At 50.4% G+C, this 20,608-nt stretch overlaps 1 protein-coding gene across 1 annotated transcript in view; it reads right to left on the bottom strand.

The window, feature by feature from the left end:
- The window catches only part of SLC11A1 (solute carrier family 11 member 1), a 161,746-nt gene that overhangs the window by 77,281 nt on the left and 63,857 nt on the right, over positions 1-20,608 (bottom strand). The window contains exons 5-6 of the mRNA XM_069984794.1: positions 5,602-5,708; positions 4,093-4,163 (exon numbers count right to left, since the gene is read on the bottom strand). Coding sequence (XP_069840895.1) covers positions 4,093-4,163; positions 5,602-5,708 — 178 coding nt within the window. The remainder of the gene's footprint in view (positions 1-4,092; positions 4,164-5,601; positions 5,709-20,608) is intronic.

Below are 20,608 nucleotides of genomic sequence, written 5' to 3' on the forward strand. Positions count from 1 at the left end.
GAAGCCTACGTGCTGTATTGCACAGCACAGGTGTCGTCAGAGAACTCTGACCACTCTGCTCATCCCAGGCAACAAGGTCTGGGGCTTGTGTCACCCTCTAGGACAGGTCGCCCAACACTGGTGGGCTATTGGTGGTGCAAAGACTAAAGAGTCAAAACATGGGCACAAGTATTCTCTCTACTCTCAAGTATTCTACTTATTCTCCTTCTAAAGTTCCGGCAGAGCACACTTCTACCCTGGGTTGGGACTCTTTCGACATCCTCCTCTCTACCTCTGAGCACGCAACTCAGTCAGCACAGCTGTACCTCTCCTTGAGCTCAGCACAGATCGTGTTACTAAAGATTAAAGTATATTATCAAGTCAATATCCTCCTGTATACCCCTGTACTAAGCCTTCCAGCAGTAAAGAACAGTTTATTTACTTTTACTGGACTCAGTGGTTTTTCTCTAAGCACCTACACAGCCATTTCTTCCTCCTTGGGTCATCTCCCCTTTATGTGGGTGGCGGTGCCAATAGTCCAGGTGGGTCACTACTCCGGACCACCGCGCCCAAGGGACCCCCAAACAGCTCAGCAGGTTACCGACCACAGGGAAAGGGTATAGCCAGCCTATCTAAAATAAAAGCAGGTGCCTCCATACCTGTGCGCCCAACCGGCACTGGCGTCACAACAACCTAACACCTGGCTGAGCTCTATACCGACCAACCACCACAGAAGTGGCGTCACACGTTACCATCCAGCAAAAGACCGGTCTAGCCTCATAGCAGCGCACCACACAACTACTCCCGCTACTCCAGCATGTGATGAAGAGACCGCTCCAGTCTAGAAACCCGTCATGCTGACTCTTTTATACATGTTTTTATCTTTTTTAATAAAGTAGTTTTTTACACTTCATCTGCTGTGAGTAGCTGCACCTGTTATACCTCACCTGTTGGCAGTAGCTGCTCCTGTTATCCCTCACCTGTTGGCAGTAGCTGCTCCTGTTATCCCTCACCTGTTGGGAGTAGCTGCTCCTGTTATCCCTCACCTGTTGGGAGTAGCTGCACCTGTTATACCTCACCTGTTGGGAGTAGCTGCACCTGTTATACCTCACCTGTTGGGAGTAGCTGCTCCTGTTATCCCTCACCTGTTGGGAGTAGCTGCACCTGTTATACCTCACCTGTTGGGAGTAGCTGCGCCTGTTATACCTCACCTGTTGGGAGTAGCTGCGCCTGTTATACCTCACCTGTTGGCAGTAGCTGCACCTGTTATACCTCACCTGTTGGGAGTAGCTGCTCCTGTTATACCTCACCTGTTGGCAGTAGCTGCGCCTGTTATCCCTCACCTGTTGGCAGTAGCTGCTCCTGTTATACCTCACCTGTTGGCAGTAGCTGCGCCTGTTATACCTCACCTGTTGGGAGTAGCTGCTCCTGTTATACCTCACCTGTTGGCAGTAGCTGCTCCTGTTATACCTCACCTGTTGGGAATAGCTGCGCCTGTTATACCTCACCTGTTGGCAGTAGCTGCTCCTGTTATCACTTACCTGTTGGCAGTAGCTGCTCCTGTTATACCTCACCTGTTGGGAGTAGCTGCACCTGTTATACCTCACCTGTTGGGAATAGCTGCGCCTGTTATACCTCACCTGTTGGGAGCAGCTGCGCCTGTTATCCCTCACCTGTTGGGAGCAGCTGCGCCTGTTATCCCTCACCTGTTGGGAGTAGTTGCTCCTGTTATCCCTCACCTGTCGGGAGTAGCTGCGCCTGTTATACCTCACCTGTTGGGAGTAGTTGCTCCTGTTATCCCTCACCTGTTGGGAGTAGTTGCTCCTGTTATCCCTCACCTGTCGGGAATAGCTGCGCCTGTTATACCTCACCTGTTGGGAGTAGCTGCGCCTGTTATACCTCACCTGTTGGGAGCAGCTGCGCCTGTTATCCCTCACCTGTTGGGAGTAGTTGCTCCTGTTATCCCTCACCTGTCAGGAGTAGCTGCGCCTGTTATACCTCACCTGTCGGGAGTAGCTGCTCCTGTTATACCTCACCTGTTGGGAGTAGCTGCTCCTGTTATACCTCACCTGTTGGGAGTAGCTGAGCCTGTTATACCTCACCTGTTGGGAGTAGCTGCACCTGTTATACCTCACCTGTTGGGAGTAGCTGCACCTGTTATATCTCACCTGTTGGGCGTAGTTGCTCCTGTTATCCCTCACCTGTTGGGAGTAGCTGTGCCTGTTATCCCTCACCTGTTGGCAGTAGCTGCGCCTGTTATACCTCACCTGTTGGGAGTAGCTGCGCCTGTTATGTCTCACCTGTTGGGAGTAGCTGCGCCTGTTATCCCTCACCTGTTGGGAGTAGCTGCTCCTGTTATCCCTCACCTGTTGGGAGTAGATGCGCCTGTTATACCTCACCTGTTGGGAGTAGCTGCGCCTGTTATCCCTCACATGTTGGGAGTAGCTGCGCCTGTTATCCCTCACCTGTTGGCAGTAGCTGCACCTGTTATCCCTCACCTGTTGGGAGTAGCTGTGCCTGTTATACCTCACCTGTTGGCAGTAGCTGCGCCTGTTATACCTCACCTGTTGGCAGTAGCTGCACCTGTTATACCTCACCTGTTGGCAGTAGCTGCGCCTGTTATACCTCACCTGTTGGCAGTAGCTGCGCCTGTTATACCTCACCTGTTGGCAGTAGCTGCGCCTGTTATCCCTCACCTGTTGGCAGTAGCTGCTCCTGTTATACCTCACCTGTTGGCAGTAGCTGCGCCTGTTATACCTCACCTGTTGGGAGTAGTTGCGCCTGTTATACCTCACCTGTTGGCAGTAGCTGCTCCTGTTATACCTCACCTGTTGGGAGTAGCTGCGCCTGTTATACCTCACCTGTTGGGAGTTGCTGCTCCTGTTGTACCTCACCTGTTTGGAGTAGCTGCGCCTGTTATACCTCACCTGTTGGGAGTAGCTGCGCCTGTTATACCTCACCTGTTGGCAGTAGCTGCGCCTGTTATACCTCACCTGTTGGGAGTAGTTGCGCCTGTTATACCTCACCTGTTGGCAGTAGCTGCTCCTGTTATACCTCACCTGTTGGGAGTAGCTGCGCCTGTTATACCTCACCTGTTGGCAGTAGCTGCGCCTGTTATACCTCACCTGTTGGGAGTAGCTGCGCCTGTTATCCCTCACCTGTTGGGAGTAGCTGCACCTGTTATCCCTCACCTGTTGGGAGTAGCTGCACCTGTTATACCTCACCTGTTGGGAGTAGCTGCGCCTGTTATGCCTTATCTGTTGGGAGTAGCTGCGCCTGTTATACCTCACCTGTTGGGAGTAGCTGTGCCTGTTATACCTCACCTGTTGGGAGTAGCTGCGCCTGTTATCCCTCACCTGTTGGGAGTAGCTGCTCCTGTTATACCTCACCTGTTGGGAGTAGCTGCACCTGTTATCCCTCACCTGTTGGCAGTAGCTGAGCCTGTTATACATCACCTGTTGGCAGTAGCTGAGCCTGTTATCCCTCACCTGTTGGCAGTAGCTGCGCCTGTTATACCTCACCTGTTGGGAGTAGCTGCTCCTGTTATACCTCACCTGTTGGGAGTAGCTGCGCCTGTTATACCTCACCTGTTGGGAGTAGCTGCATCTGTTATACCTCACCTGTTGGGAGTAGTTGCTCCTGTTATACCTCACCTGTTGGCAGTAGCTGCTCCTGTTATACCTCACCTGTGGCAGTAGCTGCTCCTGTTATCCCTCACCTGTTGGGAGTAACTGCTCCTGTTATACCTCACCTGTTGGGAGTAGCTGCTCCTGTTATCCCTCACCTGTTGGCAGTAGCTGCGCCTGTTATACCTCACCTGTTGGGAGTAGCTGCGCCTGTTATCCCTCACCTGTTGGGAGTAGCTGCACCTGTTATACCTCACCTGTTGGCAGTAGCTGCGCCTGTTATACCTCACCTGTTGGGAGTAGCTGCTCCTGTTATACCTCACCTGTTGGCAGTAGCTGCGTCTGTTATACCTCACCTGTTGGGAGTAGCTGCTCCTGTTATACCTCACCTGTTGGCAGTCGCTGTTATGTGGGAGAGGAGGACGGCATCTTCATACAAGTTCTCTGACACCCCTAATAGATATATTATCTATTGAACCCATCTTACCATATTTATCCAGGAAAAGGAAGAAGAGCGTGTCCACGATGGTGATGAGGACGCCGCCCCATAGAGGTATCCTGCCAGACACAACACACACTGATATAACACCATGACAACAGACTACCACAGGGCCCCCATAACTGTACCTACCACAGGGCCCCCATAACTGTACCTACCGCAGGGCCCCCATAACTGTACCTACCGCAGGGCCCCCATAACTGTACCTACCACAGGGCCCCCATAACTGTACCTACCACAGGGCCCCCATAACTGTACCTAACACAGGGCCCCCATAACTGTACCTACCGCAGGGCCCCCATAACTGTACCTACCGCAGGGCCCCCATAACTGTACCTACCGCAGGGCCCTCATAACTGTACCTACCACAGGGCCCCCATAACTGTACCTACCACAGGGCCCCCATAACTGTACCTGCCACAGGGCCCCCATAACTGTACCTACCACAGGGCCCCCATAACTGTACCTACCACAGGGCCCCCATAACTGTACCTACCACAGGGCCCCCATAACTGTACCTACCGCAGGGCCCCCATAACTGTACCTACCGCAGGGCCCCCATAACTGTACCTACCGCAGGGCCCCCATAACTGTACCTACCACAGGGCCCCCATAACTGTACCAACCACAGGGCCCCCATAACTGTACCAACCACAGGGCCCCCATAACTGTACATACCACAGGGCCCCCATAACTGTACCTACCGCAGGGCCCCCATAACTGTACCAACCACAGGGCCCCCATAACTGTACCTACCACAGGGCCCCCATAACTGTACCTACCACAGGGCCCCCATAACTGTACCTACCGCAGGGCCCCCATAACTGTACCTACCACAGGGCCCCCATAACTGTACCTACCACAGGGCCCCCATAACTGTACTTACCACAGGGCCCCCATAACTGTACCTACCGCAGGGCCCCCATAACTATACCTACCACAGGGCCCCCATAACTGTACCTACAGCAGGGTCCCGATGACTGTACCTACCGCAGGGCCCCCATAACTGTACTTACCACAGGGCCCCCATAACTGTACCTACCGCAGGGCCCCCAGCCATAACTGTACCTACCGCAGGGCCCCCATAACTGTACCTACCACAGGGCCCCGATAACTGTATCTACCGCAGGGCCCCCATAACTGTACCAACCACAGGGCCCCCATAACTGTACCTACCACAGGGCCCCCATAACTGTACCTACCGCAGGGCCCCCATAACTGTACCAAACACAGGGCCCCCATAACTGTACCTACCGCAGGGCCCCCATAACTGTACCTACCGCAGGGCCCCCATAACTGTACCTACCACAGGGCCCCCATAACTGTACCAACCACAGGGCCCCCATAACTGTACCTACCACAGGGCCCCCATAACTGTACCTACCGCAGGGCCCCCCTAACTGTACCTACCACAGGGCCCCTATAACTGTACCTACCACAGGGCCCCCATAGCTATATCGAAAGGGCTGGAGACAGATGTATATGTAGGGATCTTACCGCCCGGCTGACAACAGACTGAAGGCGATGGCCGTACCGATCACTTCCTGCATGTCAGACCCAATAATGGCAATTTCCACTAAAATCCACAGGATCCAGCGTGGGACCTGCAGGGAATAAAGCACCGAATGACAGGAGGCCGCCCACCGGAGCTGCTGTCAGAATTCTGCTGGTAACCCATGGAAACTGACAGCAGCTCCGCCCTATTGTCAGTCATGTGACCTAAAGGAGAGCTCTAACTGTATCCAGCTGCATTCCCACAATGTTCTGCTGGGCAGAATCCGCTCTAGGTGTGAACAGAGCTGGAAATTTACATGGGACTGATCACAGCTGATGTTACCATCTATATAATCAAATATAGGCTGCTGCTCCTCAGATACCGCCCTGCTGCTGCTCCTCAGATACCGCCCTGCTGCTGCTCCTCAGATACCGCCCTGCTGCTGCTCCTCAGATACCGCCCTGCTGCTGCTCCTCAGATACCGCCCTGCTGCTCCTCCTCAGATACTGCCCTGCTGCTGCTCCTCAGATACCGCCCTGCTGCTGCTCCTCAGATACCGCCCTGCTGCTGCTCCTCAGATACCGCCCTGCTGCTCCTCCTCAGATACTGCCCTGCTGCTGCTCCTCAGATACCGCCCTGCTGCTCCTCAGATACCGCCCTGCTGCTGCTCCTCAGATACCGCCCTGCTGCTCCTCAGATACCGCCCTGCTGCTGCTGCTCCTCAGATACCGCCCTGCTGCTCCTCAGATACCGCCCTGCTGCTGCTCCTCAGATACCGCCCTGCTGCTCCTCAGATACCTCCCTGCTGCTGCTCCTCAGATACCGCCCTGCTGCTGCTCCTCAGATACCGCCCTGCTCCTCCTCAGATACCGCCCTGCTGCTGCTCCTCAGATACCGCCCTGCTGCTGCTCCTCAGATACCGCCCTGCTGCTCCTCAGATACCGCCCTGCTGCTGCTCCTCAGATACCGCCCTGCTGCTGCTCCTCAGATACCGCCCTGCTGCTGCTCCTCAGATACCTCCCTGCTGCTGCTCCTCAGATACCGCCCTGCTGCTGCTCCTCAGATACCGCCCTGCTGCTGCTCCTCAGATACCGCCCTGCTGCTGCTCCTCAGATACCGCCCTGCTGCTGCTCCTCAGATACCGCCCTGCAGCTCCTCAGATACCGCCCTGCTGCTGCTCCTCAGATACCACCCTGCTGCTGCTCCTCAGATACCGCCCTGCTGCTCCTCAGATACCGCCCTGCTGCTGCTCCTCAGATACCGCCCTGCTGCTCCTCAGATACCGCCCTGCTGCTGCTGCTCCTCAGATACCGCCCTGCAGCTGCTCCTCAGATACCGCCCTGCTGCTCCTCAGATACCGCCCTGCTGCTGCTCCTCAGATACCTCCCTGCTGCTGCTCCTCAGATACCGCCCTGCTGCTCCTCAGATACCGCCCTGCTGCTGCTCCTCAGATACCGCCCTGCTGCTCCTCAGATACCGCCCTGCTGCTGCTCCTCAGATACCTCCCTGCTGCAGCTCCTCAGATACCGCCCTGCTGCTGCTCCTCAGATACCGCCCTGCTGCTCCTCAGATACCGCCCTGCTGCTGCTCCTCAGATACCTCCCTGCTGCTCCTCAGATACCGCCCTGCTGCTGCTCCTCAGATACCGCCCTGCTGCTCCTCAGATACCGCCCTGCTGCTGCTCCTCAGATACCGCCCTGCTGCTGCTCCTCAGATACCGCCCTGCTGCTGCTCCTCAGATACCACCCTGCTGCTGCTCCTCAGATACCTCCCTGCTGCTCCTCAGATACCGCCCTGCTGCTGCTCCTCAGATACCGCCCTGCTGCTCCTCAGATACCGCCCTGCTGCTGCTCCTCAGATACCGCCCTGCTGCTGCTCCTCAGATACAGCCCTGCTGCTGCTCCTCAGATACCGCCCTGCTGCTGCTCCTCCTCAGATACCGCCCTGCTGCTGCTCCTCCTCAGATACCGCCCTGCTGCTGCTCCTCAGATACCGCCCTGCTGCTGCTCCTCAGATACCGCCCTGCTGCTGCTCCTCAGATACCGCCCTGCTGCTGCTCCTCAGATACCGCCCTGCTGCTGCTCCTCAGATACCGCCCTGCTGCTCCTCAGATACCGCCCTGCTGCTGCTCCTCAGATACAGCCCTGCTGCTGCTCCTCAGATACCGCCCTGCTGCTGCTCCTCAGATACCGCCCTGCTGCTGCTCCTCAGATACCCCCCCTGCTGCTGCTCCTCAGATTCCGCCCTGCTGCTGCTCCTCAGATACCACCCTGCTGCTGCTCCTCAGATACCGCCCTGCTGCTCCTCAGATACCGCCCTGCTGCTGCTCCTCAGATACCGCCCTGCTGCTCCTCAGATACCGCCCTGCCGCTCCTCAGATACCGCCCTGCTGCTGCTCCTCAGATACCGCCCTGCTGCTGCTGCTCCTCAGATACCGCCCTGCTGCTCCTCAGATACCGCCCTGCTGCTCCTCAGATACCGCCCTGCTGCTGCTCCTCAGATACCGCCCTGCTGCTCCTCAGATACCGCCCTGCTGCTGCTCCTCAGATACCTCCCTGCTGCTGCTCCTCAGATACCGCCCTGCTGCTCCTCAGATACCTCCCTGCTGCTGCTCCTCCTCAGATACCTCCCTGCTGCTGCTCCTCAGATACCGCCCTGCAGCTCCTCAGATACCGCCCTGCTGCTGCTCCTCAGATACCACCCTGCTGCTGCTCCTCAGATACCGCCCTGCGGCTCCTCAGATTACGCCCTGCTGCTGCTCCTCAGATACCCGCCCTGCTGCTCCTCAGATACCTCCTGCTGCTGCTCCTCAGATACCGCCCTGCTGCTCCTCAGATACCGCCCTGCTGCTGCTCCTCAGATACCGCCCTGCTGCTCCTCAGATACCGCCCTGCTGCTGCTCCTCAGATACCGCCCTGCTGCTGCTCCTCAGATACCGCCCTGCTGCTGCTCCTCAGATACCTCCCTGCTGCTCCTCAGATACCGCCCTGCTGCTGCTCCTCAGATACCGCCCTGCTGCTCCTCAGATACCGCCCTGCTGCTGCTCCTCAGATACCGCCCTGCTGCTGCTCCTCAGATACCGCCCTGCTGCTGCTCCTCCTCAGATACCGCCCTGCTGCTGCTCCTCAGATACCGCCCTGCTGCTGCTCCTCAGATACCGCCCTGCTGCTGCTCCTCAGATACCGCCCTGCTGCTGCTCCTCAGATACCGCCCTGCTGCTGCTCCTCAGATACCGCCCTGCTGCTCCTCAGATACCACCCTGCTGCTGCTCCTCAGATACCGCCCTGCTGCTGCTCCTCAGATACCGCCCTGCTGCTGCTCCTCCTCAGATACCGCCCTGCTGCTCCTCCTCAGATACCGTCCTGCTGCTGCTCCTCCTCAGATACCGCCCTGCTGCTGCTCCTCCTCAGATACCGTCCTGCTGCTGCTCCTCCTCAGATACCGCCCTGCTGCTGCTCCTCCTCAGATGCCTCCCTGCTGCTCCTCAGATACCTCCCTGCTGCTGCTGCTCCTCAGATACCGCCCTGCTGCTGCTGCTCCTCAGATACCTCCCTGCTGCTGCTCCTCAGATACCGCCCTGCTGCTGCTGCTCCTCAGATACCTCCCTGCTGCTGCTCCTCAGATACTGCCCTGCTGCTGCTTCTTAGATACCGCCCTGCTGCTGCTCCTCAGATACCGCCCTGCAGCTCCTCAGATACCGCCCTGCTGCTCCTCCTCAGATACCGCCCTGCTGCTGCTCCTCAGATACCGCCCTGCTGCTGCTCCTCAGATACTGCCCTGCTGCTGCTTCTCAGATACCGCCCTGCTGCTGCTCCTCAGATACCGCCCTGCTGCTGCTCCTCAGATACCGCCCTGCTGCTGCTCCTCAGATACCGCCCTGCTGCTGCTCCTCAGATACCGCCCTGCTGCTCCTCAGATACCGCCCTGCCGCTCCTCAGATACCGCCCTGCTGCTGCTCCTCAGATACCGCCCTGCTGCTGCTCCTCCTCAGATACCTCCCTGCTGCTCCTCCTCAGATACCGCCCTGCTGCTCCTCAGATACTGCCCTGCTGCTGCTCCTCAGATACCGCCCTGCTGCTGCTCCTCAGATACCGCCCTGCTGCTCCTCAGATACCGCCCTGCTGCTGCTCCTCAGATACCTCCCTGCTGCTCCTCCTCAGATACTGCCCTGCTGCTGCTTCTCAGATACCGCCCTGCTGCTGCTCCTCAGATACCGCCCTGCTGCTGCTCCTCAGATACCGCCCTGCTGCTGCTCCTCAGATACCGCCCTGCTGCTGCTCCTCAGATACCGCCCTGCTGCTGCTCCTCAGATACCGCCCTGCTGCTCCTCAGATACCGCCCTGCCGCTCCTCAGATACCGCCCTGCTGCTGCTCCTCAGATACCGCCCTGCTGCTGCTCCTCCTCAGATACCTCCCTGCTGCTCCTCAGATACCGCCCTGCTGCTGCTCCTCAGATACCGCCCTGCTGCTCCTCAGATACCTCCCTGCTGCTGCTCCTCAGATACCGCCCTGCTGCTCCTCAGATACCGCCCTGCTGCTGCTCCTCAGATACCTCCCTGCTGCTCCTCCTCAGATACCGCCCTGCTGCTCCTCAGATACCGCCCTGCTGCTGCTCCTCAGATACCGCCCTGCTGCTGCTCCTCAGATACCGCCCTGCTGCTGCTCCTCAGATACCGCCCTGCTGCTGCTCCTCAGATACCGCCCTGCTGCTGCTCCTCAGATACCGCCCTGCTGCTGCTCCTCAGATACCGCCCTGCTGCTCCTCAGATACCTCCCTGCTGCTGCTCCTCAGATACCTCCCTGCTGCTCCTCAGATACCGCCCTGCTGCTCCTCCTCAGATACCGCCCTGCTGCTGCTCCATAAGGTGCACTGGAGTCAGAGAGAGGTATACAGCAATTAACACATCAATATGGGACACCCCATGGCTGGGGGAACTACACCTTCTGGAGGGGCTCTCCACCTGGAGAGATGCGGGCCTAGTTGCCCAGTTATATGGGACAGCTAAGGCATTCTTATCAGCTACAAGACCAATCTGCAGCATTACCTCACACCCAGTTCTATAAATATTTACAGTTGTGCTACGCTCGTGAGGCAGAAGGTGAAACTCTGAGATCAGGGGTGCAGACTGTAGAGCGGGAGTCATAGTCTACTGGGGGTCTCCTGTGTACAAAGAGCCAGATACATTTCCCAGGACCCTAAGGGAAGAGTGGGGAGCGAGCGGGTTTGCCTTGTCAGGGTTTTGCTTGTATTAGAAAGGATTTTTCTTAATGAAAAGCTTCAATAAAAGAGGAGGCTGCTGTAAAGTGATCTGCAAAGCATTGCAGCGTCAGGTGACAACGGTAAATACAGGAGACAACCAGGGCTGTGGAGTCGGTAACCCGCAACTCCGACTCCGACTCCCGACTCCTGCTCCTTTATAAATGGCCGGTCATATTCCAGGGGTCACACATAGTGATATAGAGAGGTCACACAGAGTGATATAGAGAGGGGTCACACATAGTGATATAGAGAGGGGTCACACATAGTGATATAGAGAGGTCACACATAGTGATATAGAGAGGGGTCACACATAGTGATATAGAGAGGGGTCACACATAGTGATATAGAGAGGTCACACATAGTGATATAGAGGGGTCACACATAGTGATATAGAGAGGGGTCACACATAGTGATATAGAGAGGTCACACATAGTGATATAGAGAGGTCACACATAGTGATATAGAGGTCACACATAGTGATATAGAGAGGGGTCACACATAGTGATATAGAGGGGTCACACATAGTGATATAGAGAGGGGTCACACATAGTGATATAGAGAGAGGGGTCACACATAGTGATATAGAGAGGGGTCACACATAGTGATATAGAGAGAGGGGTCACACATAGTGATATAGAGGGGTCACACATAGTGATATAGAGAGGGGTCACACATAGTGATATAGAGGGGTCACACAGTGATATAGAGAGGGGTCAGACATAGTGATATAGAGAGGGGTCACACATAGTGATATAGAGAGGGGTCACACACAGTGATATAGAGAGGGGTCACACATAGTGATATAGAGAGGTCACACATAGTGATATAGAGAGGGGTCACACATAGTGATATAGAGAGGGGTCACACATAGTGATATAGAGAGGTCACACATAGTGATATAGAGAGGTCACACATAGTGATATAGAGGGGTCACACATAGTGATATAGAGAGGGGTCACACATAGTGATATAGAGAGGTCACACATAGTGATATAGAGAGAGGTCACACATAGTGATATAGAGAGGGGTCACACATAGTGATATAGAGAGGGGTCACACATAGTGATATAGAGAGGGGTCACACATAGTGATATAGAGAGGGGTCACACATAGTGATATAGAGGGGTCACACATAGTGATATAGAGAGGTCACACATGGTGATATAGAGAGGGGTCACACATAGTGATATAGAGGGGTCACACATAGTGATATAGAGAGGGGTCACACACAGTGATATAGAGAGAGGTCACACATAGTGATATAGAGAGAGGGGTCACACATAGTGATATACAGGGGGTCACACATAGTGATATAGAGAGGGGTCACACATAGTGATATAGAGAGGGGTCACACATAGTGATATAGAGAGAGGTCACACATAGTGATATAGAGGGGTCACACATAGTGATATAGAGAGAGGTCACACATAGTGATATAGAGAGAGGTCACACATAGTGATATAGAGAGAGGTCACACATAGTGATATAGAGGGGTCACACATAGTGATATAGAGAGAGGTCACACATAGTGATATAGAGAGGTCACACATAGTGATATAGAGAGGGGTCACACATAGTGATATAGAGGGGGGTCACACATAGTGATATAGAGAGGGGTCACACATAGTGATATAGAGAGGTCACACATAGTGATATAGAGAGAGGTCACACATAGTGATATAGAGAGGGGTCACACATAGTGATATAGAGGGGTCACACATAGTGATAGAGAGGGGTCACACATAGTGATATAGAGGGGTCACACATAGTGATATAGAGAGAGGTCACACATAGTGATATAGAGAGGTCACACATAGTGATATAGAGAGGGGTCACACATAGTGATATAGAGGGGTCACACATAGTGATATAGAGAGGGGTCACACATAGTGATATAGAGAGAGGTCACACATAGTGATATAGAGAGGTCACACATAGTGATATAGAGGGTCACACATAGTGATATAGAGAGGTCACACATAGTGATATAGAGAGGGGTCACACATAGTGATATAGAGAGGGGTCACACATAGTGATATAGAGGGGTCACACATAGTGATATAGAGGGGTCACACATAGTGATATAGAGAGGTCACACATAGTGATATAGAGAGGGGTCACACATAGTGATATAGAGAGGGGTCACACATAGTGATATAGAGAGGGGTCACACATAGTGATATAGAGAGGGGTCACACATAGTGATATAGAGAGGTCACACATAGTGATATAGAGAGGGGGTCACACATAGTGATATAGAGAGGGGTCACACATAGTGATATAGAGAGGTCACACATAGTGATATAGAGAGGTCACACATAGTGATATAGAGGGGTCACACATAGTGATATAGAGAGGGGTCACACATAGTGATATAGAGAGGTCACACATAGTGATATAGAGAGAGGTCACACATAGTGATATAGAGAGGGGTCACACATAGTGATATAGAGAGGGGTCACACATAGTGATATAGAGAGGGGTCACACATAGTGATATAGAGAGGGGTCACACATAGTGATATAGAGGGGTCACACATAGTGATATAGAGAGGTCACACATGGTGATATAGAGAGGGGTCACACATAGTGATATAGAGGGGTCACACATAGTGATATAGAGAGGGGTCACACACAGTGATATAGAGAGAGGTCACACATAGTGATATAGAGAGAGGGGTCACACATAGTGATATACAGGGGGTCACACATAGTGATATAGAGAGGGGTCACACATAGTGATATACAGGGGGTCACACATAGTGATATAGAGAGGGGTCACACATAGTGATATAGAGAGGGGTCACACATAGTGATATAGAGAGAGGTCACACATAGTGATATAGAGGGGTCACACATAGTGATATAGAGAGAGGTCACACATAGTGATATAGAGAGAGGTCACACATAGTGATATAGAGAGAGGTCACACATAGTGATATAGAGGGGTCACACATAGTGATATAGAGAGAGGTCACACATAGTGATATAGAGAGGTCACACATAGTGATATAGAGAGGGGTCACACATAGTGATATAGAGGGGGGTCACACATAGTGATATAGAGAGGGGTCACACATAGTGATATAGAGAGAGGTCACACATAGTGATATACAGGGGGGTCACACATAGTGATATAGAGAGGGGTCACACATAGTGATATAGAGAGGGGTCACACATAGTGATATAGAGAGGTCACACATAGTGATATAGAGAGGGGTCACACATAGTGATATAGAGGGGTCACACATAGTGATATAGAGAGGGGTCACACATAGTGATATAGAGAGAGGTCACACATAGTGATATAGAGAGAGGTCACACATAGTGATATAGAGAGGGGTCACACATAGTGATATAGAGAGGGGTCACACATAGTGATATAGAGAGAGGTCACACATAGTGATATAGAGAGAGGTCACACATAGTGATATAGAGGGGTCACACATAGTGATATAGAGGGGTCACACATAGTGATATAGAGAGGGGTCACACATAGTGATAGAGAGAGGTCACACATAGTGATATAGAGGGGTCACACATAGTGATATAGAGAGGGGTCACACATAGTGATATAGATAGAGGTCACACATAGTAATATAGAGAGAGGTCACACATAGTGATATAGAGAGAGGTCACACATAGTGATATAGAGAGAGGTCACACATAGTAATATAGAGAGAGGTCACACATAGTGATATAGAGAGAGGTCACACATAGTGATATAGAGAGAGGTCACACATAGTGATATAGAGAGGTCACACACAGTGATATAGAGAGGGGTCACACATAGTGATATAGAGAGGGGTCACACATAGTGATATAGAGAGGTCACACATAGTGATATAGAGAGAGGTCACACATAGTGATATAGAGAGGGGGGGTCACACATAGTGATAGAGAGAGGTCACACATAGTGATATAGAGGGGTCACACATAGTGATATAGAGAGGGGTCACACATAGTGATATAGAGAGGGGTCACACATAGTGATATAGAGAGAGGTCACACATAGTGATATAGAGAGGGGTCACATAGTGATAGAGAGGGGTCACACATAGTGATATAGAGAGGGGTCACACATAGTGATATAGAGAGGTCACACATAGTGATATAGAGAGGTCACACATAGTGATATAGAGAGGTCACACATAGTGATATAGAGAGGTCACACATAGTGATATAGAGAGAGGTCACACATAGTGATATAGAGAGGGGTCACACAGTGATATAGAGAGGTCACACATAGTGATATAGAGGGGTCACACATAGTGATATAGAGAGAGGTCACACATAGTGATATAGAGAGGTCACACATAGTGATATAGAGAGAGGTCACACATAGTGATAGAGAGAGGGGTCACACATAGTGATATAGAGAGAGGTCACACATAGTGATATAGAGAGAGGTCACACATAGTGATAGAGAGAGGGGTCACACATAGTGATATAGAGAGGGGTCACACATAGTGATATAGAGAGAGGTCACACATAGTGATATAGAGGGGTCACACATAGTGATATAGAGAGGGGTCACACATAGTGATATAGAGGGGTCACACATAGTGATATAGAGAGAAATCACACATAGTGATATAGAGAGAGGTCACACATAGTGATATAGAGAGGGGTCACACATAATGATATACAGGGGGTCACACATAGTGATATAGAGAAAGGTCACACATAGTGATATAGAGAGGGGTCACACATAGTGATATACAGGGGGTCACACATAGTGATATAGAGAAAGGTCACACATAGTGATATAGAGGGGTCACACATAGTGATATAGAGAGGGGTCACACATAGTGATATAGAGAGAGGTCACACATAGTGATATAGAGAGAGGGGTCACACATAGTGATATAGAGAGAGGGGTCACACATAGTGATATAGAGAGGGGTCACACATATTGATATAGAGGGGTCACACATAGTGATATAGAGAGGGGTCACACATAGTGATATAGAGAGGGGTCACACATAGTGATATAGAGGGGTCACACATAGTGATATAGAGGGGTCACACATAGTGATATAGAGAGAGGTCACACATAGTGATATAGAGGGGTCACACATAGTGATATAGAGGGGTCACACATAGTGATATAGGGAGGGGTCACACATAGTGATATAGAGAGGTCACACATAGTGATATAGAGAGAGGTCACACATAGTGATATAGAGAGAGGTCACACATAGTGATATAGAGAGGTCACACATAGTGATATAGAGGGGTCACACATAGTGATATAGAGAGGTCACACATAGTGATATAGAGAGGGGTCACACATAGTGATATAGAGAGGGGTCACACATAGTGATATAGAGGGGTCACACATAGTGATATAGAGGGGTCACACATAGTGATATAGAGAGGTCACACATAGTGATATAGAGAGGGGTCACACATAGTGATATAGAGAGGGGTCACACATAGTGATATAGAGAGGGGTCACACATAGTGATATAGAGAGGGGTCACACATAGTGATATAGAGAGGGGTCACACATAGTGATATAGAGAGGGGTCACACATAGTGATATAGAGAGAGGTCACACATAGTGATATAGAGGGGTCACACATAGTGATATAGAGAGGTCACACATAGTGATATAGAGAGGGGTCACACATAGTGATATAGAGAGAGGTCACATATAGTGATATAGAGGGGTCACACATAGTGATATAGAGGGGTCACACATAGTGATATAGAGAGGGGTCACACATAGTGATATAGAGGGGTCACACATAGTGATATAGAGAGGGGTCACACATAGTGATATAGAGAGGGGTCACACATAGTGATACAGAGAGGGGTCACACATAGTGATATACAGAGAGGTTACACATAGTGATATAGAGAGGTCACACATAGTGATATAAAGAGGTCACACATAGTGATATAGAGAGGTCACACATAGTGATATAGAGAGGGGTCACACATAGTGATATAGAGAGGGGTCACACATAGTGATATAGAGGGGTCACACATAGTGATATAGAGAGGTCACACATAGTGATATAGAGAGGGGTCACACATAGTGATATAGAGGGGTCACACATAGTGATATAGAGAGGTCACACATAGTGATATAGAGAGGGGTCACACACAGTGATATAGAGAGGTCACACATAGTGATATAGAGAGGTCACACATAGTGATATAGAGAGGGGTCACACATAGTGATATAGAGGGGTCACACATAGTGATATAGAGAGGTCACACATAGTGATATAGAGAGGTCACACATAGTGATATAGAGGGGTCACACATAGTGATATAGAGAGGTCACGCATAGTGATATAGAGAGAGGTCACACATAGTGATATAGAGGGGTCACACATAGTGATATAGAGAGGTCACACATAGTGATATAGAGAGAGGTCACACATAGTGATATAGAGAGGTCACACATAGTGATATAGAGGTCACACATAGTGATATAGAGAGGGGTCACACATAGTGATATAGAGAGGTCACACATAGTGATATAGAGGGGTCACACATAGTGATATAGAGAGGGGTCACACATAGTGATATAGAGAGAGGTCACACATAGTGATATAGAGAGAGGTCACACATAGTGATATAGAGAGGTCACACATAGTGATATAGAGGGGTCACACATAGTGATATAGAGAGGGGTCACACATAGTGATATAGAGAGGTCACACACAGTGATATAGAGGGGTCACACATAGTGATATAGAGAGGTCACACATAGTGATATAGAGAGGTCACACATAGTGATATAGAGGGGTCACACATAGTGATATAGAGAGGTCACACATAGTGATATAGAGAGAGGTCACACATAGTGATATAGAGAGGTCACACACAGTGATATAGAGAGGTCACACATAGTGATATAGAGAGGTCACACATAGTGATATAGAGAGGTCACACATAGTGATATAGAGAGGGGTCACACATAGTGATATAGAGGGGGGTCACACATAGTGATATAGAGAGGTCACACATAGTGATATAGAGGGGGGGTCACACATAGTGATATAGAGAGGGGTCACACATAGTGATATAGAGAGGGGTCACACATAGTGATATAGAGAGGGGTCACACATAGTGATATAGAGAGAGGGGTCACACATAGTGATATAGAGAGGGGTCACACATAGTGATATAGAGGGGTCACACATAGTGATATAGAGAGGGGTCACACATAGTGATATAGAGAGGGGTCACACATAGTGATATAGAGAGGGGTCACACATAGTGATATAGAGAGGTCACACATAGTGATATAGAGAGGGGTCACACAGTGATATAGAGAGGGGTCACACATAGTGATATAGAGAGGTCACACATAGTGATATAGAGAGAGGTCACACATAGTGATATAGAGAGAGGTCACACCTAGTGATATAGAGAGGGGGTCACACATAGTGATAGAGAGGGGTCACACATAGTGATATAGAGAGGTCACACATAGTGATATAGAGAGAGGTCACACATAGTGATATAGAGAGAGGTCACACATAGTGATATAGAGAGAGGTCACACATAGTGATAGAGAGGGGTCACACATAGTGATATAGAGAGAGGTCACACATAGTGATATAGAGAGAGGTCACACATAGTGATATAGAGAGGTCACACATAGTGATATAGAGAGGTCACATAGTGATATAGAGAGGGGTCACACATAGTGATATAGAGAGGTCACACATGGTGATATAGAGAGGTCACACATAGTGATATAGAGGGGTCACACATAGTGATATAGAGAGGGGTCACACATAGTGATATAGAGGGGGGTCACACATAGTGATATAGAGAGGGGTCACACATAGTGATATAGAGGGGTCACACAGTGATATAGAGAGAGGGGTCACACATAGTGATATAGAGAGGTCACACATAGTGATATAGAGAGAGGTCACACACAGTGATATAGAGGGGTCACACATAGTGATATAGAGAGGTCACACATAGTGATATAGAGAGAGGTCACACATAGTGATATAGAGAGAGGTCACACATAGTGATATAGAGAGAGGTCACACATAGTGATATAGAGAGAGGTCACACATAGTGATATAGAGAGAGGTCACACATAGTGATATAGAGAGGGGTCACACATAGTGATATAGAGGGGTCACACATAGTGATAGAGAGGGGTCACACATAGTGATATACAGAGGGGTCACACATAGTGATATAGAGAGGGGTCACACATAGTGATATAGAGAGGGGTCACACATAGTGATATAGAGAGGGGTCACACATAGTGATATACAGAGGGGTCACACATAGTGATATAGAGAGGGGTTACACATAGTGATATAGAGAGGGGGGGTCACATAGTGATATAGAGAGGGGTCACACATAGTGATATAGAGGGGTCACACATAGTGATATAGAGAGGGGTCACACATAGTGATATAGAGGGGTCACACAGTGATATAGAGAGGGGTCACACATAGTGATATAGAGAGGGGTCACACATAGTGATATAGAGAGGGGTCACACATAGTGAAATACAGGGGTCACACATAGTGATATAGAGGGGGGTCACACATAGTGATATAGAGAGGGGTCACACATAGTGATATAGAGAGGGGTCAGCCATAGTGATATAGAGAGGGGTCACACACAGTGATATAGAGGGGTCACACATAGTGATATAGAGAGGGGTCACACATAGTGATATACAGGGGTCACACATAGTGATATAGAGAGAGGTCACACATAGTGATATAGAGAGAGGTCACACATAGTGATATAGAGAGGGGTCACACATAGTGATATAGAGAGGTCACACATAGTGATATAGAGAGGTCACACATAGTGATATAGAGAGGTCACACATAGTGATATAGAGAGAGGTCACACATAGTGATATAGAGAGAGGTCACACATAGTGATATAGAGAGGGGTCACACATAGTGATATAGAGGGGTCACACATAGTGATATAGAGGGGTCACACATAGTGATATAGAGGGGTCACACATAGTGATATACAGGGGTCACACAGTGATATAGAGAGGGGTCACACATAGTGATATAGAGAGGTCACACATAGTGATGTAGAGGGGTCACACACAGTGATATAGAGAGGGGTCACACATAGTGATATAGAGAGGGGTCACACATAGTGATATAGAGAGGTCACACATAGTGATATAGAGAGAGGTCACACATAGTGATATAGAGAGGTCACACATAGTGATATAGAGAGAGGGGTCACACATAGTGATATAGAGAGGGGTCACACATAGTGATATAGAGGGGTCACACATAGTGATATAGAGAGGTCACACATAGTGATATAGAGAGGGGTCACACATAGTGATATAGAGAGGTCACACATAGTGATATAGAGAGGGGTCACACATAGTGATATAGAGAGGTCACACATAGTGATATAGAGAGGGGTCACACATAGTGATATAGAGAGGGGTCACACATAGTGATATAGAGAGAGGTCACACATAGTGATATAGAGAGGTCACACATAGTGATATAGAGAGGGGTCACACATAGTGATATAGAGAGGGGTCACACATAGTGATATAGAGAGGTCACACATAGTGATATAGAGAGAGGTCACACATAGTGATATAGAGAGGTCACACATAGTGATATAGAGGTCACACATAGTGATATAGAGAGAGGTCACAGTGATATAGAGAGGGGTCACACATAGTGATATAGAGAGGGGGGTCACACATAGTGATATAGAGGGGTCACACATAGTGATATAGAGAGGGGTCACAGTGAT

This window comes from Dendropsophus ebraccatus, chromosome 9 (assembly GCF_027789765.1).
Source record: "Dendropsophus ebraccatus isolate aDenEbr1 chromosome 9, aDenEbr1.pat, whole genome shotgun sequence".
NCBI classification, from domain to species: Eukaryota; Metazoa; Chordata; class Amphibia; order Anura; family Hylidae; genus Dendropsophus; species Dendropsophus ebraccatus.